Source organism: Denticeps clupeoides, chromosome 8 (assembly GCF_900700375.1).
Source record: "Denticeps clupeoides chromosome 8, fDenClu1.1, whole genome shotgun sequence".
Lineage (NCBI taxonomy): Eukaryota > Metazoa > Chordata > Actinopteri > Clupeiformes > Denticipitidae > Denticeps > Denticeps clupeoides.
Window position 1 is genome coordinate 6,251,263 of NC_041714.1, and position 27,956 is coordinate 6,279,218.

The 27,956-nt window shown below is 40.4% G+C and overlaps 1 protein-coding gene across 1 annotated transcript; it reads right to left on the minus strand.

The window, feature by feature from the left end:
* Positions 1–286: 286 nt before the first annotated feature.
* LOC114795651 (heparan-alpha-glucosaminide N-acetyltransferase) lies at positions 287–27,941 on the minus strand. The gene is made up of 17 exons (XM_028989170.1): positions 27,861–27,941; positions 27,637–27,758; positions 26,686–26,810; positions 24,283–24,352; positions 22,395–22,443; positions 21,579–21,658; positions 16,361–16,437; positions 15,161–15,191; positions 14,743–14,903; positions 11,004–11,116; positions 10,359–10,480; positions 9,234–9,357; positions 9,066–9,152; positions 8,170–8,247; positions 2,965–3,035; positions 1,418–1,530; positions 287–1,071 (listed from the first exon to the last, which is right to left on the minus strand). Exons 1-17 carry the CDS (start codon positions 27,939–27,941, stop codon positions 890–892), a joined length of 1,686 nt encoding a protein of 561 aa, XP_028845003.1. The 3' UTR covers positions 287–889.
* Between the last annotated feature and the right edge of the window lie 15 nt (positions 27,942–27,956).

Sequence of the window (27,956 nt, forward strand, 5' to 3'; positions counted from 1 at the left end):
TGTGTGTGTGGTCTGAAACATCCACATCCACACAGCTGCAAAATAAATTTTGTTAACCCAACTTTTACAGATATGTCCATTTCGCAAACACAGATTCTAAGCTTTCACTGAACTTGCTTCTGCCAAAATGGGTGAGTTGGGTGACAGTGAACAAAAAGCAAAGACAGAAATGTCATAATTAATTTATTTTAAATATGTAAACATACACACAGCTACTACTGTAAATTATTATGAACAAATTTCTTATACTATTAGGTAGGAGAGCTGAATAGAGTTCATCAAAGGCTCAACCTTGTTGGATAGATGATTTCTCTAATAGCTTAAACATTTAATTTTGGAGAATGAATTGCACACATCAGAATACTTAATAACTGCCTCCAAATGGAAGTAGAACAATCCATAAATTCATTGTGCTCTGTTTGGGATATTTCCTTCCTTTTTGGGATTGCTTTTAATGCATCTTTACAAATCAGTGTGAGTGAGGGCTGGGTCATTTCATGCTGTTCTGGTTATTATAGGGACGGGCCTTAATAGCCACACTCTCCAGTGAGGAGTCCAGCTTGACCCCCATTAAAGCACTGTCACTCGAGGAGCAGATGGTCGCTCTGCTCTTTCGGCACCGCAGGGGAGTGGCCATGACAACAGATTCATAATGGCCACCTAGGAGCGGAAGAATCAGTCTTTCTAATTTGTTAAGTACCACTTCAGTGTATTTGATTTAATCACCACGTTCAGCCCTAACATGGCAGACACCAAATAAAAAGGTGTCCCGGGCCCATTATAAATCAGACCATTGTGGATGGCTATTTGCTAATTAAGGTGCAAACTCTACCAGATTCCATGCTCCGACACATAGACTACATGAGCACGGCCGAGGGCTGGAACGTTTTCAGATTTTCAGGAAAAACCGTTTCCGGTATAGGAAATACGCTATGAGCACCCAGAGGAACGTTGCCCACAGGTTCTGGAAGAGCAGTTCCCAGTGACTGTCCTGACAGCGCATCTCCCAGCTGAATGGGAAGTAGGCACCGAGGAGAGAATGGCCGATGTACACAAAGATGGAGTTCATGCCTGCAAGCGACAGCATCATAAGATTTTATAGACAGCACTTCTAATTCATGCTTCGAATTTAATTACATATGTGAAGATATGTGTCTCTGACTCCTGAGTCCTGAGTCAGGTAGAAGGTACTTGTATTAGGTTTGTGATAAAAACACAATAAACTACCTGCATATTTCTCCCTGAACTCGTTAAGAAGGAATCAAGTGGTGTTGAGAAGGTCCGGATGAGGAAACAATGTTGCATTTGTATTCCCTGTGGATTTAACTGTTTCATCTACTTCTTTATAATCATGTCCATTTGCCTAGTGTATTTGTCATCTGATCCCATTGATCACATCTGTGCGTTGTTTTACTACCTGGGTATATAAATGGCTGACCACCCCACCAGCCCTTGATGTCCACAATGAAGAACATCACACCAAGCAAGAGGAAGGAAAAACAGCCCATGCAGGTCACATAGGACAAGGACCTGCAGAGAAAACAAACTTTTAATATCATTTAGAAAAAGCAGTGAATCTGAGGGTTCCAAAAATTCTATTCATTTATGTATCTTGCATTATTTAACAAAACGGAAGACTGAAATAACATACATGAGGTTATTTAATAAAAAAGTTGGTGGTAAAAGGTAAAAAGTTGAAGATTTTGCTGTGTTTTTACTGTGTTATTACTGTGATGGTAGCATTTCACACTCTTGTCTTCTCTCCACCACCTTAAGTTGGACAATGGGGACAGTTTCCAACAGTCCTGAAGGTTTATGTTGAACACTCGCTCATCATTCACTCATGTTAATGAGCATATCATCAAGCGGCTTTTAATGACGTCATGAGCAAAGCAGCCATTAAAATAGCATTAATCAAACACTTTCTCCTGCTACAAAAATGTTAAATCTGTTTCTTGGTGTGGATTCTTCAAATGGCTCCATCTTAGTCTATGCGTGTGTGTGTATGTTGATATGTATATTTATATCACAAATCATGCATTTTAAGAGCAATATGTTACAATCCCAGCATGCACTTTAAGAATGCAACATTTTTTGTAGTCTGACCGAGAGTGAGTAACCTGTGATTTGCATAAGGCATGAAAACCGATAACTAATGTCCCGCGTCTGCGTTGGACCGTAAGAAGCATGAGCATCCAAAGTGAATCCCTGGCACCTGCTGCTGCACGCCCAGCCAGCAAGCCTTGTCCCTGTCTGTTCCTAAGTGCAAGGATGTTTAATGCAATATTATCTAATGTAAAATGGCCACGTCCCAGAGCTCTCCGGCAGGCATCTTTTATTTAATCTGAAGCGGGGCCAGGAAGGACTCTTGCCTGGGAGTTAATTACTTTTAGGAAAGGAGACAGCCACTCAAACCTGAGAGTTCAATAACCTGCTGGGCACGATGAGCTGTCCATTAAGCCCCGGCAGGTAATGGTTTCGGGGTAAACGGGAGTGCAGTAAACTCTTTTTTCCCCCCCCATGCCATAGAAGCAAGTGTATGTGGAAGCTTTGAGGCCGCGTGGTTTATTATGAGCACAATAAAATAAGCAAAGAGAATGTACAAGGCAACCACAACAGACAATTTAATATTAATTTACCACGTCTGGATCACACATGCTTGTGTTTTTGAGCAGCCACACCCACATTTGCAACAATGGCTTCACGCCAAGGTGACATGCGAGAGTGTCAGCGCTCGTGACATGATTTGGTGGGTGTGGGCAATGAGGGCAATATAAAGCACCTCCTTCCCGATTGGCCAGTCCCGTTCAAGGATGCGTCCCGCTGGTGGTTATTTACTGCGGCCCGTTGCTGTTAGAGGTAAGTAAACGCGTGTTTTAGCGGGCCATGATTTGTGCCTTCTGGAAACTCATCCTCTCCTTTCTGGGGAAAGTGGCTGGATTTAGAGGGTCAGGAAGCACTCACCAAAGGTTTTTATTGACAGGTATAAATCCTTCGTCCCGCGTGCACTTACACAGGATGGCTGCAGAGGTTCCCTGAGGGTGGAGACCAAACAGATTTCCAAATCAATGCCGCGCAATAATGCAGGCACTTCTGAACCCCAAGAACCAAGAGTTTGCAGATTAAGTGAATGTTCATCACTTGGACCACTTAAGATTTTATTGGCCACAGACAACAGACACACACCAACCTTGATAAACCTGCAAACAGAACTGTTCACACATTTTCCGAGTTGAAGAAGAGGAGAAGTGTTAAACTGGTTCCTTCAAAAGAGAATATCCCATTACTGTTCATTTTGAGGAAGAAGACAGATCAGTATCCAAACATGCTAGTTTGGGGGGGTATCTGTCATTTGTATAGATGACAGAATCAATGATGTGGACATAGCCTGGCCGGGTTAAGATTGAGTCTCCAGGCTACGCAAGCAGGATGTGGGACAACCGCTGGTATCTAGGCCAGTCGCTCAATTTCAATCTCTGACTGCCAAGTGCTGATCGTTGAACTGTAATTATCCCGGCCCTCGATTTATTGGGACGCCTGGACGCAGCATCCTGGCAAAAAAAATTCTCAGGGCGAACTGAATTCTTCTGAACTTGTCCAGATGTCCTCCTGAAATACTCAGATCGTGGCTTTACATGGCAGTAAATATACACACATATGCTACACAAAGAAATTAATGAATAAATAAATAGCTAGATTTAACGGATAAAAAAATTAACGGATAAATTAATGTATTTTAATGTTTTTGAGCCAAACACATTAAAAACCCTCCAATAATTTACAAAATTATAAAACAAGCAAAGGAACAGCCACTTTTATAGTTATCTTACTCCAAAAGTATTGTTTGACACTGCCAGTTAAAATATATAACGTTTGAACAACAACTTTACTCCCCTCTCACGACTGCCGTTCCACCACGGGTCCTACAGGGGGCGTGCGGGCGCCCAAGAGGACAGCCACTCAGAAGCAATGACTCAAGCGAACTTACTGTTCTTTGACTACCCTCCTGGATTATCCTTGCCTGTCTCTTGCTTGCCCTGGATGTTGCCGATTGACCGCTCCGCCCCCGACTACTCTTTCATCTCGCCCTCTGACCCACACCGGAGACAACTTTGAAGCACTTCTCCACATCTTTTTGTTTATTTACAGTGTCTCTCGTGTAAATATTCAGTCCTCCAGGTAGCTGGGGGAGGGACAGCCTGCTGCAATGCCTGTTGAAAATTGTTGTAGTCTGCCGGTGTGAGTAGTAGTCTTTCTGTGAACCGGCAGATGCAAAACTGGAATTTAATATCGATACCAGTGCTAACTGATATCGAAATTGAGAATACATTTTAGTATCGATTAGTATCTGAAAATTATAATTTTTTATAAAATTACTGTGTACTTCATGTATATGCCTGAGTTGAGAATAAATCACCAAACCTAGTCTAAAAGCACATCTTTGACCGAATCAGGCTATGCGGTTTCAGTGTCTGTAGCTTTAAATGAGGAGGAGAGAGGCGGGACGGGGAGGAGAGCGGCCTATAGAAATGAGTGAGCATTTGCAGAAATTACGTCATCAACACTTTCTGTTGGGCGCAAACAGGAAGTCGTATTGGCCTTTTTCTAGAAGAAAAATGTTTTCAACCCACTGGTTCTTTGTAATCTTGCCGATCTCTGAATGGTGAAGCAGAATGGCCAAAGCACTCATTACACCTATCACCATTTCTAGCCATTGCAGGACAGGCTAGGGGAACTCGTATTAATGTTAAATTATCTCACAAAGTCACATTTTGTCATAATAGGTGACCATTAAAAGAGTAAGATTTAGTCATGGGGTGATTTCTGATGAAAAATCAGGTAGTATATAAGAATACACAAATCCCCTCCTGTCAGCAGACTCGTAACAAACATCTCACACATGTGGAGTTATGTTCTTAACAAAAAAAGGTGAAATATCTGAAAACATGTTTTATATTCTAGTTTCTTTGCTCTGATTACTGCTTTACACACTCTTGGCATTCTCTCGATGAGCTTCAAGAGGTCGTCACCTGAAACGGTTTTCCAACAGTCTTGAAGGAGTTCCCAGAGGTGTTTAGCACTTGTTGGCCCCTTTGCCTTCACTCTGCGGTCCAGCTCACCCCAAACCATCTGGATTGGGTTCAGGTCCGGTGACTGTGGAGGCCAGATCTCCACTTTTTGTTAAGTACATAACTCCACATGTGTTCATTCATAGTTTTGATGCCTTCAGTGAGAATCTACCAACGTAAATGGTCATGAAAATAAAGAAAACACATTGAATGAGAAGGTGTGTCCAAACCTTTGGCCTGTACTGTATATATTAAACAGTTATGCTAAGGTATCCTGGTTATCAATAATTCTTACATTTTCTATGAACAAACAGGTCTTTAAGAACACAGAACATAAAATAGATTTGTATTGATATTTGTCTTGATATTGTATAGGGTGGTAGTAGCCTAGTAACACACTCGCCTGTGAACCAGGAGACCCAGGTTCAAATCCCACTTACTAACATTGTGTCCCTGAGCAAGACACTTAACCTTAAGTTGCTCCAGGGGGTCTGTCCCTGTAGCTACTGATTGTAAGTCGCTCTGGATAATGGCATCTGATAAATGCTGTAAATTTAAATATTAGTTAAATTATGAACTAATAGCTGTGCCTACAACATGTTGATTTCTATTAACTCTACATTGACTTTATATCTATATATTGGTATAGAATAACAAAACAGGGTGGATTGGTAACAGGTTAGCATGCTAATGTCACTAAATATCGTCTCTCAATATCTCACACATTCAACCAGTTCACACACTTGCATATCTAGAATGTCACAGACTGAGATTTAATGCCCATCAACATGTCCTTTTGCAGAGAATTGATGGATGAGTTTTTACTTTTTCCTTCTTGTCCGTAATAGCCACTCAACCAATCACAAATTCACATTTGATCCTGCTGCAAGCACATTATTACATGAACATGCACAATGCTGGAGTGCAAACAAGGTTGATGCTGAAGAGAAAGATCCAGTGTAAGTGGTAGGTAACTTACCTCAGATCAAACAAATTAATTCTACCTTATCTGCCACCAGCATCTTCAGCTGAAAAATACGGCTTATACTTATACTAACTAAGATTCTGTAATAAGAATGATCTTTCCAGATAAATGCTGGCGCATTGTTTGAAGCATAGTACAGACGTCAGTGTCAATACTCCAGGGAATCTACCAGGGTTCCATGGGCATTATGTTCACTGAACCCAGAAAAGTTAAATAAAAAAAAAAAGCCTTTCTGAGACCCTTTGCATTATCATGAGATATAAACTGCATAAAACCATTTTTATACTATCTGATAAAACTGTTTAGTGATAAATCCCACTAGTTACCACTAGTTGTATGTGAGAATTTTTTTTTAATGCAAAAGGTAGAAGACAAGCATTAGATAGTATAGATTTAGTGGTAAATCCCTCAATGGTCATTTGTTTGTTTTTTTCTGGATGTGATATACATTTTTATTCCATAGTCCATGAAGCAGTTCTGAATACAAATTGAAATGTGACATTTACAAAAAATCTTAGAATTGGAAATCATGAATATCTATGCGATGGCTAATTTACACATGGCTTAATGGACATTCATAGAGGGTCATGTAGAGACAGATAACAAAGTGTAAGATAGGAATTGGACTCCCAATGCAGAGCATGATGTTTGTTATCGCCCTAAGTATTAAATACGATATAAACGCAAAAACAGAATTGCAAATTATTATTTTTTTTTTTCTAAGAAAGGCTAAACATTAGACTTTTCTGTCTATTATTTCTTGGTTCAGGCATTAAAGGGTTAAATATTAATGCATTCTGGTGTTCAATAATTCTTATATTTCCTATGAACATACAGGTCATATTGATCTAATATCTCTGAGAAGTTTAATGCCAACGTACCAGATTTCATCTAACATATGTTATGCTGTTTTTGTTGTTTTATTTTATGTTGAAGGAAGTAAAATGGTCTGGGTAGAAGCAGCTCTTCCCATGGGAAGATACCCCAGTGGCTTCTCATATTCCGATGCACGTATTAGCTTTATACTGCTTTGTTTGAGGGACCACCCAATCTGAACAGCAACCCGATGCAATGGCACAATGGTTATAAAACAAAAAGCTTATCTTTACATCAGCATGAAGGCACCAGAAAATTGTCTGATATCTCCCAAGGTGCCAGTTGTGTGCCTGAGTGGCCTGAGTGTTTAGAATATGTGAATGTGCTGAAACAAAGATTGTTTACCACTACAGCAAATGCAGCATGGGTAAGTGGAGAGGAGAACATGATCTGTTCATCTGATCGTTTATATATTTTCGCATTACTCTCTTGTATATTGAGGCCATTATGAACATGGAAGCAATGAGAGTTATCCGGTCCGGTCCCACTGGGTAGCATTATACATCTTTCTGGCTGGAACCAAAACCCACCATCAAGCAAGGAAGCAGTAAAACATGGTCACAGAGTCACAATACATGGTCGTGGTACATGGTCACAGAGTGAGGACCAGGACAATGTCACTCATAAGAAACTCCACCACAGCACATAATTAACAACTCCAGAGTGCTAACATTCAATAATGAATGTATTACTACAGTGTAATTACTGTGCTATGACAAAGTGTGATGTGAAGTAAAGTATGGTGGGGGGGGGCATTTCAAATGTGTTAAATGATATTATATTATATTACATTACATTACATTATATTATATTATATTATATTATATTATATTATATTATATTATATTGCACCAGCATATTTGCCCCAAGGTGCAATTTTTTTTTTAAGAGTTTTAGTGGGCAAGAGAATCAAATAATAGACATGGTTTGACGTCCGGGGACCGCTAGGTGCCCACAACAGGACGCCATGCACCTGATTGGGGAGTTCTGATTGATCAGAGCTGAGAACAAGCCGGCCTGATCAGTCAGGGCTCCTTAAAAAGAGAGAGAGAGAGAGACGCTGGAGGACGCGGCTACACTGATGTGGACACTGGAATCCTTACCGATTGCATTTGCTTTTCAGTTTCTGGTCTTCATACCACGCACCTTTGGGTTTGTTTGAGTTCATGTTTGTATTCCTTATTATAAATCTGACCTGTACAAAGCATGCAATTGAAGGTATGAACCATGTCAACTTACCAAAATGACAGCCCAAATCAGAAAGCGAGTCAGAATACTGAGGTTCCTCAGACGAAAAACAAGAATTATTTTTCCTGCCTGTTAAAAAAACAATACATTTACTTTTTAGTGAAGAAAACTGAGTTTTTCCAGTTAATTTCAGACTGATGCACACTCATGTGGTAGTTCTGAAGCATTTCCTTGCTTTATTGACAGACAAGTCTCCCCCAGGTACACTGCTCTGGGTGTGGTGGGTACAGTAATTGGTCGGCAGCGGATGTGAGCGGAGCGTCCCTGACAAAGCGTTCATGTTTCCTGGATCCTGCTCCGGCAGATGTGGTGGCCAAGTCTCAGCGATGACGAATATGTTGCAGCCGTGAACATTAGCTCGGCAGCCACAGATGGGGGTGGGCGACACCTGGCATGTCCTCAAAGCCGCGTTGACTGAGGAGCTCACCACTAACGTTTTTTTCTGCCCTCCTACTGGGAATGAAACAATGTGTACGAAGCCGGGCGCTGAAGAGGGCCGCGCTCAGCACAGTGTCCACATCAATGTGTGTGAACCTCTAAAAAGTCTTGAGTCAAAGACACAGACACCCGTCCTTGTCTTTTCAATGTTCTCAGCATCAGAGATTGGGTACAGCTGTGTGTGTGTGTGTGTGTGTGTGTGTGTGTAGCTGGCAAAGTGACCCTGAGAAAGACAGCATGTCAACACATCACAGCACATTTACTTTCCTTGGGCTTACGAGACTATGACCTTCACTGGGTCTGTTACAGTAATAATGTAAATCTGAAACCTTTTGTATTTCTCTTTGAGGTGTAAAACTTGTCTGGTTTTGTACTTGTCTGTAAATGATATCATGATCTAACATATAATAACATTATCAACATGATCGCCAATTGCATTCCAGCTTTACCTGCATGCCCATGAATCCCATGATAATGGAGTTTATTGTTCCCAGAACACCTTCAGGGTCAAAGGGCACTGTTGTATGGTACAATGTCTTAAGGAAAAATGCACATATAATCAGATATTTGTTATCTCAGTTAATAAATGAAAAAGAATAACTAGTTGTATGGCTCACCTTGCATGTGGGATAGTGGTATATATGATTTCCTAATATCCATCTGTCAATGTATCCTGCAGCACCTCCAGTGCAGTTTGGGTACAGGCCACCATCTCCAATACCACCAGCACCTAAATAGCCACTGTTAAAAGATCAAAAGGTTCAGGCCAGCTAGAACAGTTCAGCCATAGAAAGCCATTATTATTTAAACATTTTGGGAAGGTCACAATTCAGGTTGTTTTTCAATGAAAATTAACCTGGAACTGCAAGTGTTTCAAGAATGTAGTCTATATCAATCAAATCAAAACACATCTTTTTCAGATAAAATTCTTGCCGATACATCACATTGAAAAAATATAAATGGTTGAAAACATCACCACAAATGTAATCATATATGCTGCTGTAGTACAATAAAAAACAGATATATTTGTGTGTGTTTGTGTGCATGCCTGTGTGTGTTCTTTTTCCTTGTGTAATCCAGACCACATTTGAGTGTGCCATTTTATATAGCATGAGATGTCATGTATTCTGAATGTGTAGTGCTGGTACAACCCATCCCTGGTTAAATGTTCCAGTGCAGTTCAGATTAGTAGTTTGACCGAAATGAAAGTTTTACTGCGTTACTGAACTTTTATAGCATTATTCAGTGGCAGAATTTAAATCAGTGAAGCTGCTGCAGGCTCGGCTGATCCGGACAGGATGGAGGACCGGGGCATTAATGAATGGCTGGAACAAAGCAAAAAAAGGGGGGAAAGGAAGAGTGACTAAGATGGATCCTCTGCCCCTTCCTTCTCTTATTGCACATGACAGACTGAGATTGGCTAATTATTCCCACTGTAGCATCCAACACAAACCCATAAATCATGAGAAGGGACTGAGAAGACCTGTACCAAATGTGCTCCTTCACACACACAAAAAGCCCATATATCCCTCCATGACAATTAGATAACACCAGCTTTCTTCTGCACTATGGAAAACAGCTCAGTTACATTGATGCTGCCACATGATTACGTATTAAAGGGAGCTCATGTTTTCCAAACTTTTATCAGAACAGATCAATCATCTGATTCTGGCTGGTGAAGAATGTCAGAAAGCAGTAAAAAGGTCAGCTGGAAGGAGCCCTACACCACGAAAGCAACTTACGTTGGACAGTTGGGAACTGGCAGCAGAAAGGTGAGACACAGCCAAACCATCTCCAGGATGATGATGAAAACCCATTCTGGCCAGTACAAAACCACATCCTGAATGGGGTTCCACCAGTGATGCTGCAACAACAAATGCACTTTTACTAGAATCGCCAATGGAAACCTTGGTTGCAGCGACTCAGATGCGACACATCAACAGAGAACAAGCATCTGTCTAACTGCAGTGTTGACAAATGTCTCACACCCCAACAATACCCGGTCAGCAGTGATGCACTGAATTAATGAATGAATGGACGGACGGACGGATGGATGGATGAATGAATTGTCTAGTGGGTGGATGCAGTTTAAAGAAAGCAGCAGATGAGGTTCAGCCTGCATCTGTACAAGATCAGATAAAGCCAGTCTGTGTAAATTCTGCATATACACTGAACTGTATATTGATGTCCTGTAATTTGAGGCTGAGGTTATGTTTATTACAGTTCTGTTGGTATACATACACAATGTAATATTATAATCCCTGCCAGCCTGAAAATAGAAAATAAAACATTCAACATTGAATTGAAATGATTTGTCAAGTCATTACTTGTCCAACCACATGCATTGTCTCTGTATGGTGCGGTATACGTCTGAATTTGATGCTCACCTCCTTTAGAGGAATTTCAGCATGTGCTGAGAAGGTCTGCATCAGGGCCAGGACAAAGTAGGTGAAGCCCAAATGTTGCAGGACCCCTGGTATACGTAGCCAGGACAACGATACTGTAATACAACGACACAGATGATTGGTCATTCATGTACCATACCATATTTCTACATTTTTCTATTTTACTTTCGAAGACAACAGTGATTATGAAAAAAAATATTCCCATGTTATTGTAATTTTCTACAAGCCACTTGATAGAATCGTGTGCACAGAGTTTAACTGTAAATAAGTATCCTAGACTGTTCATCTGCACTGTTCAACATGTCATAACAACACATGGAGCATATATAGCGGCATTATTACTGTAATTATTAGTATTAGATTGTGCCAGGATCAGAGCTGGTGAACTGTCTGTTGTTATTATGAGCTGTCATGACAGCCCATAAACAACCGCAGTCTAGCACAGGAAGAGACCACGACCATCTATCTGAAAGCACCTAAAGATCCTCCTACAGGGGTGGCGGTGGAAATAGGAGGAGGTGAAGCTAACAGGCTCCCCTTTTTATGGTCAGTAAAAAAAAAAATCTGGACAAGAGAGCAGGAAGGACGGATAACAAAGTGAGCCATCGGCTGTGTGTGTGTGTGTGTGTGTGGAGGTACAGGAAGATTGATGGTAATCTCCACATTAGTTAATTGAAAACCTTTTTGTTTCACATACTGTACAGTAGGAGTGTGAGGAACAATATAACAGCGATCATTGATCCAACAAATCAAATAAAAATGTCACCTCTCTTCAGGACAGAAGAAGGACATTTTAATGAGTAATGGCAGATGCCACTTCCAAACACAGGTTACGCTTTTTAAAGAAGAACCTTCCCATTACTCATGGCGCTGAGATAAAAAAAAAAAATCAATCAGTCAGACTTTGATTTGATTTTTAGGATTATACAAAGAACATATGCTTAAATAGTAAAAAAATTACATTGAGCGCTAGTGGCTGGTTTTATCTTTAACATAAAGTGACAGGAAACTGGCTCAAGGAGGATTCAGTGCCATCTTGGCTGTTGCCGAGCCTGGATATGTATAAACATCTTGACTAATGTACTGTTGGCTGTTATGCCGCCTTGTACTTTATCAGGCTAAAGCTGCCAAAATTGCCTCTTTTTGATACAGCAACAGCAGCACAGTACACAGTACAGCCCACTTTTGCATTTGCATAAGACACAAAGATGTTCCTTTGTGAAAATGTTCCTGCACAAAGAAAACATGCATTTTGCAGCAAAACTGCAAAGTTCAGTGTACATTTACCCCATGAAATGGAAACATATGTGAATGTCGGTAAAAGTGTGCCATCTGAACATTGGTTGCAGCTCACAGGATGAGGCCAAGAAATTGCAAATGGCTGACATCTGAACGTAAACAGCACTCACATCAGCTCCGGAAATATTAACTAAATTTGCCTATTGTGAGTAATACACGCTTGTGTCTCAGTGCCCCATGGTCTGAATGAGGAAAAAAGCAGGGATGAGGGCCAGGAGGGAGGTCTGCAGTGAAAAGATGAGTTGTATTTTGCAATTCCAAAAACTATTATGCTTTGTTTCCTAAATACTATAACTTTTTTTCTAAATTAAAAGAACCATTGAAAACAATATACATGGATGTATAATAACATTTACATTTCTGGCATTTATCAGACTCCCTTATCCAGAGCGACTTACAATCTGTAGTGACAGGGACAGTCCCCCTAGAGCAATTTAGGGTTAAGTTTTTTGCTCAGGTACACAAGAGTAGTATGTGTCCTAGTTGAACCTGTAACTTTCTGGTCGTTAGGATCATAGACAGGTATCTTACCCACTAGGCTACTACCACACGGAAAAACGTCTTCATTATCTTAATTATAGGCCCTGTAATATAAAGCTAATTGAGGATGCCAGGTGCTGAATAAAGATGTTCCAACTACTGCAATCACTTATTCGTGGCTTTCAAATCAGGATTACAAAGTGTAACTTGATTTAAGAGACTAGAGCCAGTGTTTAGTATTGTATATTCTGGGCTAATGCTGAAAAAAAGGCTGAAATAAGATGGCGGCCTCTATGGAAGCCACTCACTTCTCTGTGGACAACTCTTCTTCTCTTTTCCTCCCTCAGACCTACATGCTGCTTCCAAAATCTCTACAAAATCTTGGATGGCAGACCATCACCTCAAACTCAATCCCACCAAAACTGAACTAATATACATTCCAGCATATACATTCTGATCTTCAACCTTCGCAAATTCTCCCACACCACCCCTCTGCTACATTCCCTCCACTGGCTCCCAGTAGCTGCACGCATCAGGTTCAAAATACTGATGCTGGCCTACAAAGCCAAACATGGAGTAGCACCATCCTACCTCACAGCCCTTATAACACCTCACACTGCACCTCGTAATCTCCGCGCCTCCAGTACTGCTCGCCTGGTCCCCCCATCTCTGAAGGTAAAAGGAAGACATTCATCTAGACTCTTCTCTGTCTTGGTCCCTCGGTGGTGGAATGAACTTCCCCTCGAGGTCAGAACAGCTCAGTCACTGAGCATTTTCAAACGGCAGCTCAAGACATTCCTCTTTAAAGAATATTTAGATGAACTTGTAACCTTCTTATTGTCTGACTTATGTATTGAATCTGAATCTGCTAAATGCCTTAAATGTAAATGACATTAGGGGTCCATTTATAGCGTATTATACCCTGCCAATTAAACTCAAAATGAAAACATTGATACTATATTTCATTTCAGACATCAGATTTGCATATATATTACACAGCGCACCATTAACAACTGTTTGTGGCCTCACATGGTTGTGCACACTAAACAGTAAGGTCTAAAGATATAGGTTAAAGTGTGAAAGCCCCGCCCATTTCAGGCTGTGCATGGGCATAGGGACAGGTTGACATATCGACGACCCAGCGAATCCCACAATGCATTGCTTGAGCAAGAGTTTTCCTCCAGTTAATTAACAGAATGGATACAATCCTACAAATCTTCAGGTATGTAGGTAAATCATCGCGTGCATCCATGCCATGGCCTGGGGGCGTCTTCCTTTTATTCCACTTGACTGTTTAGCAGCAACTATCAAACAGCCAGGGAACAGGAAATCAATTTGCAAATGGTGAGTCTCAAGAGATTATTGACTGGAACACCACACCAGATAGCAATCCTTCAACAGAGAGCTGTGGTTCAGCACTATCAATTACATTTTTAGAACACAGACACTGGCCTCATACTATCACTTTTGGAGCAAAAAACTGTGAATGCGTGAAAATGTGGCATAAACCAATCCAATCTACCCTGCTGTTTTACCATAGCATACCATAGCAGGGCAGTATGGATCGGAAGACCACAAAGTCACAGGTTCAAACAATATTCAATACTGTAAATGTAAATAACCAATGTTAGAACTACTAGTAGCAAGATAGGCTTGAATACTAAATACCCTGTCAACATTTTCATGTTTGCTTTTGTTGATATTACCAGATTAAACCCACGCCAACGCAAAGTCTAGGCCTCCACTACAAAATGGCCAATTCTGACAACATTGGCACTATCTATGTTTGCCCTTTACACAAGAAAATATGTAATGTGCAGTTGCCTTGTAAGACAGACAGATCATAGTTCACATAATTGTGACTTTAACTCTCTACATAACAGTGATAATTTAGATTCAATGGGACACAAGTAAAGTCAGTGTGTAGATAAAGCATACGCACAGAGTCCATCTCTCGGGCCGTAGTTCAGAAAACAGAAGCCAATGAGCGTCAGGACCACGGTTCGCCAGGTGACTTTCCGCAGGAGCTGAAGGCGGCCCACAGCCCTCCTGCGCATGGACGTGAACGCCAGCACTACTGAGGTCCCAATTATGAAGACAAACCTGAGGCGTGGGAAGCAGATACGATCACATTCACTAGCATCACAATGATCCACGTCGTAATTCAAGGGTTCACTTCAAAACAGAACTAATGGCTTTGTACTTTGAAAGGTTTGTACCTAGACTGTACTCAAAAGCCCTTTGTCTTATATTAGCCCACTTATGTTTTCCCCATTTTTTTTTCAGGTCAGCATTCCTGTACATTGACATGAACAATAATAATTCCGTATTGACTGATTAAATGCAGGATGGCAGCTCACCAAGGCATCACAAGATCAGCCACTGTAAGTCCTGTAATGCAATCACAGAGGGAGGGAAACGGAGATTATTCAGAGAAACAAATCGTTTTCAGCTATTTTTGTCAGTCAGAAGTAAAAAAAAATTAATTTCCACAGGAAGTCTGGACAAACAGAGACCCCAGGCAGATGGATGGGCTGATTCCAGAATGAACAAATGATTATAACAGTTGTGTATCCGACAATGCAAAGATTTATTTTTTAAAAACTGTCTGAAGCAAGTAATAAAAAGAGGCGTGCCCTCAAACCATGACTCTCTGATTAGGCTTCGATTTTTAGACGGTGAGTGATTTATACATTTCCCAAGTTCCAAGACAATGGAGGCCTGGCAGTAATATGAAAACCAGTCAGCTCCTCTGTATGATCAATATAGTTCTGCTGATGTGATGAAGAGGCCATTATGAAGCTCAAATTGAGCTCATTTTGAGGAGATGCTCTTTGTAACAGTCACCATTAAATTTAAACACACCACACCATCTAGTTCTTATGAAGATTATTAGTGATATTGACCTTAACAACAGATGCGTAGTCTGATCTCAGTAAGTAATTGCATTGTACTCTCCCTTATCATTGCAGTCTACAGTATAAAACCATACACTGGTGAACAAAACAGAGCACTGCACTTTATTCTAGTGAGATAAGGACCACACACACACACTTATCTTATGTGCTCCAGATGGAGATGGTGATGAGCTGCTATGCCCAGTACATGTTCATTCACTTTATTCACTGCCAGACTCACTAATAGGGTCTTATTGCTTATAACACAGAGGATAATACTTTTTAAAATTGATGTCAGCAGTAGGGCCTGAAACAGAGAAAATATGTCTTTGGTTCTCAACTAAGCAAAGTAGATTTTTAGGTTTTATGTATTTTCAGCAGAATGGAACACACACTGAAAATTGTACTCAGTAATAATGAGTTTGCAAAAGTACCTTTATCACATCCACCATTCAGTAAAAGCAGCATTCTGCAATTCATTTTTTTCTTAATTTCAGCTCCATTTTTTGTTACAAGAAAAAAATATTTATTATTGAATTAAATCAAACTACAGCGAGAAAAAGTGAAGGCTGTGGGCAGACTGAAAAAATCTGTACTGATTTTACTCATTTATAAAGATGTGTTGGCTCACATGTGACAGACAAAAATCTTACTGTACATTACCATTCCAGGGAGCATGCTGAAAAAACCAGTACCCTCCTCCACCGTAGTTCACAAACACCATGACCGTAAGAGAGAACCTGCAAAGTAGTAGGAAGACCATGTGAGATCAGCAGGCCTGCTTTAGGATGAAATAAATAAACAAAGCTGCACACTCAGCATACGACACAATGCCTAAATGACTCAAAATTTACTGCCAAAAGCAGATCCCAACAAAAGAGTGAGGGGAATTAAGGTTTAACTCGTGTACGACTTTTAAAAAGGTGGTGAATTGTGGACAGTGTTTCTGGAATACCAGATTATATTGAGAAATACCAAATTATGTTGGATTCTGAGATATAGGGACCGAGCTGAGGTCTGTTTATTACATCGTATTTTTGGGTTTGCTAGCCTCCTCTGGGGGAAATCTGCAGGTAAAGACATCAGTCTGCTAATCCTGTTTGGCATGGCAAACTCTGTTATTCTATTATTAGCAAATTAAAAAAAACCTAATAATTTTTACTAATACATGCTCATTTCAAAATGGATCAATGTCTTGTCAATAACACAGACCGAAAACAATGTGACTGAACCACAGAGATACTTCATTGTGAGCTTTCAAAAATGACCTAATTTATGACTGGCTCTAACCTGTCTGTGAGAAATATTACTCCATGGCTGTCTAAAGTATAAAAAAATTATGCATTCTCTGTTGGCTCTTAGCATCAACGTATGTTTAAATAGTCTAAAAACAGGTCATTAATTCATTCATACACTTGCTTTCAACGCAGGAAGAAACTGTAGTAAATATGCATCGGTCAGATGATCTGAATGCCACTGATTATTTGCCCGGGGGTGGGATGGGCGGTATTAGGCATATGTTTTGAGCAGAAATAATTGGCAAGTGTAAGTGATTTGAGTTATAGCAAGTTTGCTATGTGAATTGCTATGAGCAGATGTTGAGCTACGGTAGCCCTAACCTACTGAAAAAGTGAATGTGCTTCCAATAGGAAGGTGTCAGAACACATTGGTTCATCACTGGTCAGGGTGTCCTGTGTCCTCCTTCAACAGGCATGGGAGTATCAGACAGTGGTTAGTGTTCTGCTGGGAAACCTTGGGTACAGTACCCCCTAAACATTGACATGGCCTCCAGATTCTACAGACCTAAATCCAACTGAGCTTCTGTGGGATGTTCTGCAGAAAAATTCTAAACCATGGAGGCACCAGCACAAAACTTGGGGGACTTAAATGATCTGCAACTTAGAACGCAATTCACACTGATATACACTCATATTAGGTAGGTGGTCATGATGTTATGGCTGGTTGCGCATATCAACTTGACACCCATTCAATCTTCAGTGTCTCCCACCGGCCAGCTGTCAGACGTCCACATTACAGATCAGCAGGGTGTGGGTGGGGCAGGTTTTAATATATATTGCAGGAGGAAATGCAGTCTAAGCATTATGAATCACTCCGGAAATGAACGCTTGTCCTCTGGATCTCCTCGCGTGAAACTGCTGACTAAACCCCTCTGTGCAATTTATTATAAGAGTTATAATTTCACAGGGTGCGCTGCGGTCCACAGTCAATGCAGCAAAAAAACATTTTTGTAAATGTCTAGAAAAATGCAGAAAGCAGAGGGACAGTTGACCTGGGAAATGTACATTGCACTGCTGGAAAGCTGCTCCCAGCACGGTTTCATCATCACCATCCCTTGCTAGTTTCTTATGAATCGTGCTAAGTTGCGTTTAAGTGTGGAACAGGAGGGAAACAGTCTTGTGAATATACCGCCAGACAAAGGCCTCTGTGTCTGCCCACGGCCCGTCCTCTTTTTTGTTCAACTAAATTCAATTAAGAGATACAACAGAAACCATTATGGCTCCTTTTAGGCCTGACCTGCTGATACAAGATTTTAATCATCTCGAAGGACGGTCAAATCTCAGCAAAGCCTGAAGTACGCGCACACACACACATTCACAAGTTTGTGTCTATGCATCTGTGAGGACCTAAAATTAAAGAAACTACATGTATATAAATATATTACTAGCTGTATAAAGAAGAAAAAATATGTTACTAGCTGTATGTAGAAGCCTAAACCTCAGTCTACCTCTAAACTTAACCAAATGCAATTTTTTCCTAAATACACAGGGGACCCGCTAAATGGTCTTACCTTTAGACTTAAATTTCAATGCTTCTGAGGATATTTGGCAGTCTCTAAGACATTTAAACACACACTCTCTTTTGAACTGCAGCCATTAGTTTCTATAGCAACACAGGCTATTACTAATTCAATCTCCAGATGCAGGTTGAGCATGTGATTGCAATAAAGCAGCTTATTGTTAATCTTTTAATTAAAATCTTTTGCTTTATGATCACGACCAGTGACCTGAGTGTTGCATAAGAACAAACACATGCCGTTTTTCATTGCAAAGCAAAAAAAAGCGGCTAATAAAAAAGTTAAGGTCTTAACATAATCAGACTTTTCTTTATGTTGACATCTATGGTAATAATGTTAATAATGTTAATGTTAAGGGGCAGTGGTGGCCTAGATTGGGGCAGTGGTGGCCTAGCGGTTACGGAAGCAGCCCCATAATCAGAAGGTTGCCGGTTCGAATCGTGATACACCAAGGTACCACTGAGGAGCCACTGAGCAAAGCACCGTCCCCACACACTGCTCCCCGGGCGCCTGTCATGGCTGCCCACTGCTCACTAAGAGTGATGGGTTAAAAGCAAATTTCACTGTGTGCACCGTGTGCTGTGCTGCTGTGTATCACAATGACAATCACTTCACTTTAAAGTCAGAGCGTTATTTGCTATTTAAAAAAAAAGTGCTGGACATGTATCTCCATTTCAATAAAGTATGACTACATTTCAAAGTCAAATGTTTTTACTCAACTACATTATACAAAATCATTATACAAAAAATATGAGTGACTTTGTGGTGACTAAAATATAAAACTAAGTAAACTGTGACACCAAGGCAGCCCTGGGCTGGCCAGGTGCTGCCAGTCACATGCACACAAGCTTTCTAATCACCCCCAGTTTCTGCTTGTTTGGCATGGGCAATACGCAAGTTCCTATTAAAATAATACTGGTTGGGCCAGGGATTAATGTTATTTTTTCAAATTCTGTAATTTCATGTCCATATGGTTCAGTCTCATGGAAGTTGTTTTGCTTCAATGTTACAAAAATTATAATATGACATTACAAACATAATAAATTAAGGGACTTAAATTAAGGGGGGGACATTTACTTTAGATGGCTTCCACCATTGGTCAAAAATTTGTTTGGCCAAAACTTATGATTCTTTCATGCAGAGTAGGAAAAGTTCTTTCTATTGTTCCATTTTCCAAGAGTATTAATCTATAAAGACTCCTGTGAGCACCACACTCCTCAGTCTGAATTTCTTCTGAATGCCACCATTGCTTACTCATGACACACTGTGATCAGTGGTGGTATTCACAAGTTTAAAAGCTGACACAATACTAAAATCTGCACCGACAAACAGATGCCCGCGCAGCTGGATGGCAGTTGATAGATGCTGATATCCACTTAAAAAATTAATTGACATTATAAATGAGTGACACTGCATTAGTCACCCATGGGCCTGAGTCAGGAATTGTTCAGCAACCATTTTTACAATTACCATGAGTGCATTCATATAAAAGATCGTTAATTTGTGGAACAGTATTTCAGTTTCTATATATTTTTGTACCCGTGGCGACAAACATTCTCCATTAGGTAAAAATTAATCAGCTTCCATCATCATCATCAAAAGTTTCATGCATCCTCCTTGAAAATAAAAAAAACTTAAAAGAGCTTAATTCAACAGACTCATCGTTACATGAAGAGTGTTGGGAAAGATACCAAAATGGTCCCCCAATGTTTTGCCATTAATGAAGTGATGGGGAAGAGATTAACTGTTATATGGACATGGGTCAGGTTTATTATTTTAATATTTTAGGCATCTAAGTTTAGTGACACATGGGGCCTTGAGCCTTTATTGTACCACCAGTTCCATAAGAAGATCGAAACACACAATGCATTAAATGTGGTAATTATCTTATCATGTTCTCATACTTTGTCTCTGTGAGGAAAAGTGTGAATTAAAGTTTTCAATTAGATCCAATCGGACCTTACCAATAATTATTTTTTTTCCACGGACTAATGGCAGGATATTATCGTGGATTTCAGTTCACAATCGCATCAGACTAGTATTAGCTGAAGAGGAGTCATTGTTGTTGGTGATACAGATTTTTGCCCTGACCATGAACATGCATATTAAATTAGCCAACTCTGGTCAATTATTAGAGTTGAAGAGTCACTAAACAGATATTCAGGACCTGAAGGTCAATTTGCAGGTGTATTTATTGTATGTGGTTGGGATCTTGTGAGATGGCAAATTTTCCTGAATGTGCACACAGTATGCTTATCAAAGGGCTTCTAAATTCATAATCAATTTGATAATTGTTGTAGTACAATATTTATTTTTTATGAATAACGATAGGTTGAGATTTCTGTAAAGAGAAGGCTAGCTAGAAGTTATCCTGGTTGCATCAGAGACAAGGTTTGAGGTCTGCTTTCTTCCGAGGTTGTTTGTGTTGACCACTTGTATGTAGATAAGGAATGGTGTTCTAGAGAAAGAGACTGTGATTCATTGTGACAGTAAAACCAGCGTTTCCAACATGTGAGGTGAATAGTTTTGAATAGTGGGTGGTCCGGCATCATCATGATGTATGTCCCTTACGTATTTGGCAAAAGAGTAAAACCATGAAGTGATGTGAGGAAGAACTGATGTAATATATATTTCGTAGTTTCTATTCAATGAGGAACCATGCCAAGCCTTGTGGATATGTGCTGATATGTTGGCTGTATTATTACATCATTATTATTTGGTAAGCAGGAGGTCAGCCCCACAATGGCTTCCTGTTTCAAGAGACGTGTGCTTGGTGTTTGCCCCCAAGCCACAATTAGGGGTGCTGGGACACGAGATTAAATCACATCACTCCTGGCCAACAGGACTCCACTGTTCCAAACCACAGACGCAGAAGATATTAGAAATGATGCCTAAGGCGACTGGCCGATAACAATAGCTCAAGTGACCGGGCGACCAAACGGTGACCTTCTGTAATCTTTGGCTGTATGATCCATGCCATAAACAATGGGCACTTTCTAGACCATAAAGTAATGAAAAAAAGATGATGCCAGGAAATATTTGCTCCTTCTGAATCGCACATTTTACCCTCTAAAGGTGTCCAGAGACTTCAGCCGTGATGATCTTTGGGTGGTTGCACCATTTTCAGTAGGGTTTATCTCATCGTCCTGTACAAACATATAACAAGAAGCATAATGCATATATAAAAGCTGGTGCTGGTGAAGGATTTATCTGTTTTATGGTGCCTATATACATTACATACTATATACAGCAAATACGTAAATAATCTTAGTACATATATCTCTGAACAGTCCTTAACTTGCAGTGTGGCACAAATTGAATTACCCTGAACCGCTTTATCAAATACACTGCTTAGTCTGAACCCGGGAATGCATTTTATTGCCTAGCTTCAAACTGGACTTCACTGGCTAGTTTGATTACCCTGGACTGCAGCCCTATACACAGGCACTCTGCAGAACCAGAGCAGGAAGGCTCTTGTACTAATTCTACATGATGGATCGTTCTGCCACCATGGCACCATATGGGAGATGAGGACGTCTTCCTCTGGGAAATGAGACAGAACTTTTGCACAGACATTTCAGACATTTCAGAAATGAAATTCAGCCAAACAGTCCACACAACAGTTGATTTAGGCTGCTGCTGTTGACAGAGGTTTATAGCAAATATGGCCCTGCTGAATTTCTGCTATAAACACCACTTGGTATTTCCAATTTAGAGAGAAATGGTTTATTGGTATATTATGGTATATTACTGTCATGATAATCAGTGAATTAAATCTAAATTGAGCTTCTTCAAAAAATTTAGTTGCATTTCACTTGTTGCAAAAACACACACATCTCTTCTCTCAGTGTTAGCCATAACTAGCTTTTTCATTGTACTTACATTTCCTACAGATGGTTCTCGAAGACAAAAGTGAATTTTCCTGATTAATCTGTTGTAAAGAGACAGCAATGATTGCCAAATGAAATTAAAAATGAACATGCACTTGTTGGAATGTAATTAAACACATTTAACATTGTACATAATTAAACATACCATACCAGTTAAAAGTTTTAGAACACCCAAATTTTTCATTGAAATTCAAGCAGTTCAAGTCCAATGAATAGTTTGAAATGGTGAAAAGGTAAGAGGTGAATTGCTTTGAAGTTAAAAAAGGGTAAGGTTGTACCCAATACCCTCATCAGCATTATTGGAAGAGTATTGTATGGCAGAAAGTAGCGTGTTATAATAAATGGCGAGTAAAAGACAATTAACAATGTATAGAGAGACTGTCATCACAATTAAAAGTGTAGGTCTCTTCACCATCAAAATGCGCTCAGACTGATATGAAGAAGTCTGGGAGACACAAAACACAAAGCAAGGAATAAGAGGCTTGCTTGGGCCACGAAACACCACCAGTGGACTCCTGAGGACTGGTGTTATGGACTGGTGAATCTAAATTTGAAATCTTTGGTTTATCATGCAGGATATTTGAATGCTGTTCCTCAGTGTATGACATACACTGTTAAAGATGGAGGAGGAACATCTTACACAATGTTGTCCAGTTATCTCCTGTTTACCTGTTCATTATACACACGTTTGACTTTTCTCCTATAGAGATAACCTGTACAGTATTTAAGCTTTAGTTTTAGTTAGTATAGTTAAGTGTAGTGTATATACGTAAATGTCATGATCCGGTCCGGCAGGGGCGACTCCGGGTCTGGAGTTTGGACCGGAGTTAGTCCTGTGTTATTATGTTTCCTGATTGTTATCACCTGTGTATGAGTGTATAAAGCTACCCTGTTCATATTTCCCTTGTCTTGTCATCCATGTATTAAACCCCCATTTTGTGGCGTTGTGCGTATGCATCCTTCTTCCACGTCATGTCCAGTCATTGTGACAGAATGACCCAACCAGGTTTGGATGCAGCTGACGCCGCCCCACTGAGATCCAAGGAGCTGTGGTTCGTCGGGAGGACACCTGCCCCATTGTTCCATGTCTAGTGGTGGTCCAACGTTCCGTGTATGGGCTTCGCCCAACGCTGCAGTCTCCCCCATGGTAGAGCCGTGCTTTGGCCTGGGCCGGAAGCCATCAGTGCAGGACAGCCACCACTCTTCCTTATGGACTTCCTCCTCCCCTTTCATGGACCATTTTGGATGGCACACCGGGCGTCGTGCCTAGGAGGGAGGGTAATGTCATGATCCGGTTTGGCAAGGTTTCATGTTCGTCCTGTGAAATGTTTCCTGATTGTTATCACCTGTGTATGAGTGTATAAAGCTGCCCTGTTCGTGTCTGTTTGCCGTCAGGTCATTGTTTGGTGATGTTTCCCTTGTCTTGTCATCCATGTATTAAATGCCCATTTCGTGGCGTCGTGCGTTGTGCGAATGCCCCATTTCCACGGCATCTTGAATCTTGAACTGTGCTGCTCTCAAGCTGATCCAGGGACTTGATCCTGAACCAAACAAGTAACTAAACAAGTTCTACTGCACCATGCACCACCCTAGTTGGTCAGGAGTTCATCCCAAAGCAAGATAATGACCCAAAAGTCCAGACTATGCCAGAACTACCTCATGACAAAACATGTAGTGTTCAGCAAAGTCTCTGGGCTTAAGCCCCATTGAAATGGTTTGCAACACAACACAAGAATGCCAGAGTGTTTTAGTCAACAGTTTAAAATATTTTTTTGTTAATTTGTTCTATGCTTTCATGTCAGACACTGAACTGCTTGAATAAAAATGTTGGAGTTCAAAAATTTTGATCAATAGTATACACTGTAAATGTAGATGGCTACCTAGATAGAAATGGTGCCAAGGCCCAAAGGAGGCTGACGAGCCCCAAAAGAAGAAATGCAGTCAGGAGAGCTGCAGTCAAAAAGGTAAAACACAGACACATCAAAAGCTCAACTGATTTTACTACACAATACAAAGACATGGAACGGCTGATCAAGGGGCTGAGCATCTATCAAAATGCTCATTGACAATAAGCACAAATCAAGGGATGCAGATCAGCACATTATCACTGGTTAGTCGTAGTTTCATTAACAGCAGGACAATATCCTGTGGCATGATATTGTTTGTTACACCCCACTGCTTGGCGTATTTTTTCCACCCCCCATGCAGTGTCACAGGGGAGCTCTCAAGGAGCCAACCATCCCCTCTTATGTAACTCAAAACTATTCCAAAGGCATGCAATCAATCTGTGAAATCCTAGTCATTGCGGTCTGAAGTATATCCTCTCAGGTCACGTGGTAAGCGTCCCTGACTGAGAACACGTGGGCTTCCAGGAGGCGACCATAGAACTCTCGCTGGGAATGAAATGTTAGATTGGTGATGCTCACAAAAACTGTGGCAGTCTTTAAAACTATTCAACAAATGTACATGTCCAATGGGGTCACCAACACCACTGAACAGAATGTTACCTAATTTAACTCAATATTTGCGTAAGTTCATGGTGAGATTGTAATGATATCCTTAATTTGATTTCTGAAAATCACACCAAAGTATAAAAGTTGGGTCAAACGGTTAAAAACATTGCAGTGATATATTATCTGTGTTATGTGTAAGGACATTGTTCTTGTCGTGTTTTCATATGTCACCTGCATATGAAATTTGTAGATTTTTTTTTCGTAACACATGAAATAGTAATCAGGTTTTTTTATTATTAATAATGAGAACAGCTTTTCATGGTGAAAGACTGTGCACAATGTGCACCATGCACCGGACACCAGGTTCAATCCACCATAGTGTGACAGGACAAGTGGAGGCAGGGTATGGAAAAACAAACAAAGGAAAAGGTCACTAAACCAGTTGACACACAAGAACCTTCTGCCACAATGAGAACATGGTGAGCAGCTGGTCTGTGTGTCAACATTAAAGATATATTAGTTTCGGTATTAACATTTGAAATTACTGTCCCTACATTCTGAATAAATAGCTTGTTAGGTATGGAGGGCTATGAGTGGCAAAATAAAATAGCTAAATACATCAATAATTGAATAATAAAATGTGTAATAAGTGTGTAATAATTAATTCAAAACTAAATGAATTATAAAAATTAGAAACTAGAAATTTGATTAGTTCAAATGTGTCATATTGAAAAAAAATCCAATTTATTTAGTCTGGGTGCATTCAATGGGGCTAATGATGATCTAGTCTGTGTCCATTCATGAGGGCTACCAATCAAGATATTGGTCACAGATACATTTGCATCCCATAATCCTGAAAACTCTGCAGGAAAATAAATCATGAATGGTAGTCATGTTGGAAAGGACTCAACTTCAGACCAAACCAATCATCAGTACAAGCTCAGGCTAGATGAGCATTAGTTCTGCCCACTTACTTTGAAGGGTCACTGAATGTGCTCAAATAAAATTAATTGAGAAATATTTAAATATAACACGTTTAATTAATTAATAATGTATCTAAAAATTCATGTCATATTGAATTCATTAATAATGTTTTAATTTCCCATTTTAAACAGTTCATGAATTATTTTATTATTTAATTTTGCAGCCGCTTTAAACACATCTGGAGCACATCTGTGTTATAGATGGTTGATGTATTTTGATTCACAGGGGCTGGTGGTCAGGGCACTCATCCCAGCTACAGCAGCAGTGGTCAGTCCTATGGCCACGCTAACTAAATGCACAGGTCAGCTTCCTGCTGAGCCCCTGAGTCCGAGCCAGCGTTGATTACCAGACCCATTACTTAAGCTGTGAAAGCCCTTTGGAGCCTGAATATAATCACCAGACAGCGAGACTAATGGACGCTCATCATACTATGGGGATTCTAGACACACTGGCCATATATCTGACAGATAATGGCTACTTTGACTTAAAAGTACAATCTACAACATAATCTGCTCTATTGCAAAGCAGGGTCCACATTACGGACGAGAGGCGCTTTTCAAAATCCCATTATGCCCTAATCCACCTCGCTCCCTTAATGTGTTTCCCACTAGGGCTCCTCATGGGGCAGCCTCCACAACAAACAGAAAAGCTTTTCTTTTTGGCCCCCACAAGAAAGACTAGCTCATCTGATCAATACTGTGCACCCAGCCCTTGGGAGAGGAACGAGGCTCTTCTCCAGGTTGCCAACAGACAATTTATAAAAATTTTAATAAAAAAAAAAACTGTTGTTCAATGTTAATGCTCTCACAAAGAGATGATACATTTATTTTGTGAATATATACTCACGCCAGTAAGCATTGTGTGGCTTCTTTTCCACAGAGAGTATACACCCTGAGCCGCTATCCTCTGGTGTTTGTGACTCTTTGACCCATAGAGAATAATGTCCAGCTTCCTTGAACATTTCACTAAACCTGGGGAAAGAAATTAAAAGGCATCGTGTATCACTCAGGGTTTATAAAAATTCATAATAATAATGACCAGGGTGTCCCGTGGCATTCAAATGGATATTTTTTATTCATGGTCATGTCTTCCCATATTTGTTGATGTTGGTGGGGAATTAAGTCAGAGGGAGAAGAAGCTCTTGAGGGACACCTGGAGGCGCTCTGCAGATGGTGCACTGTTTTTGCATTCATCCCCAAATTGTACTTTACAAGCCTTCATTGATTGGTTCTGCAGATGAGACGCTGGCGTGTGTGTGTGTGTGTGCGTGTGTGTGTGTGTGTGAGGGAAAATCAATAACGGTTCGGTTTGGTTAGGAACCTTGCCATTGATCTCTACAGGCCTTTGACTAGATTCTAACTACAGGATAGGGAAAACAGCACTTGGTTTAGTGAAACCAGATATTTTGAGATATATTTTTTATGGCTTCTGATTAAAGTTAGAATGGTTTGATTAAAAGATCTGTTGCTGTACACATCATGGTTTCCAAGGAAAGCGGTTCTTTTCGTCATTATTGGAGTGTCAGCTTGCATTAACCCGAAAAGGGCATGGAATCAATACCAAGGTCTCTGCAGAGTGGCAGCACTCGGGGCAGCTGGACAGGTTGCGGTAATGCCCTTAACTATGGTAAATGGCCAGTAGGGTTATAGTGTGACCCAAAGTCCGTATTTTCAGGTCAGTGTCGAGGCTGTTTCGGCGTCACATCAACTGATCCGTGATCGATTCCTCTTAGAAAAGGCTTTCATCAGACCGAGGATCTAAACACACAGTTAAAAAGTTAAAAACAGAGTACATTACCTACACAGTGTGTCGTTCCCAGATTCATGCTGCACGTTCAGTGTGAGTGTGAAAATTGTGCTCACTGTTACCGATGCGTTGCTATGGCCATCTTTAACAAAGACAAGAGGCTGGTACAGGCACTACAGGGCAGCAGACAGGTTTTATAAGAATCTCTCAATTTTAGATTTCATATTTTGCAACACTTATTTAAAAAGGCAATATGTGTTTAAAGGTTGAAGTACCTTGTAGCAGTAGTCAGAGACATAGAGAACTCTGATGCCTCCTATCAGTTGGTTGTGTACAGTAAGTAAGGCTTCATCCATTTTCAGTGCGTGTTC

What these genes read in the sequence shown, in the direction of transcription:
- LOC114795651 (XM_028989170.1), bottom strand. Translation starts at nt 27,941, where the DNA reads ATGGATGAAGCCTTACTTACTGTACACAACCAACTGATAGGAGGCATC. An exon ending in TCTCTGGACACCTTTAGAGG is followed by an intron (nt 16,438 to 21,578) that starts GTAAAATGTGCG and finishes ACTACTTTGCAG; the next exon opens with GTTCTCTCTTACGGTCATGG. An exon ending in TGGGATTCATGGGCATGCAG is followed by an intron (nt 8,248 to 9,065) that starts GTAAAGCTGGAA and finishes TTTTTTTAACAG; the next exon opens with GCAGGAAAAATAATTCTTGT.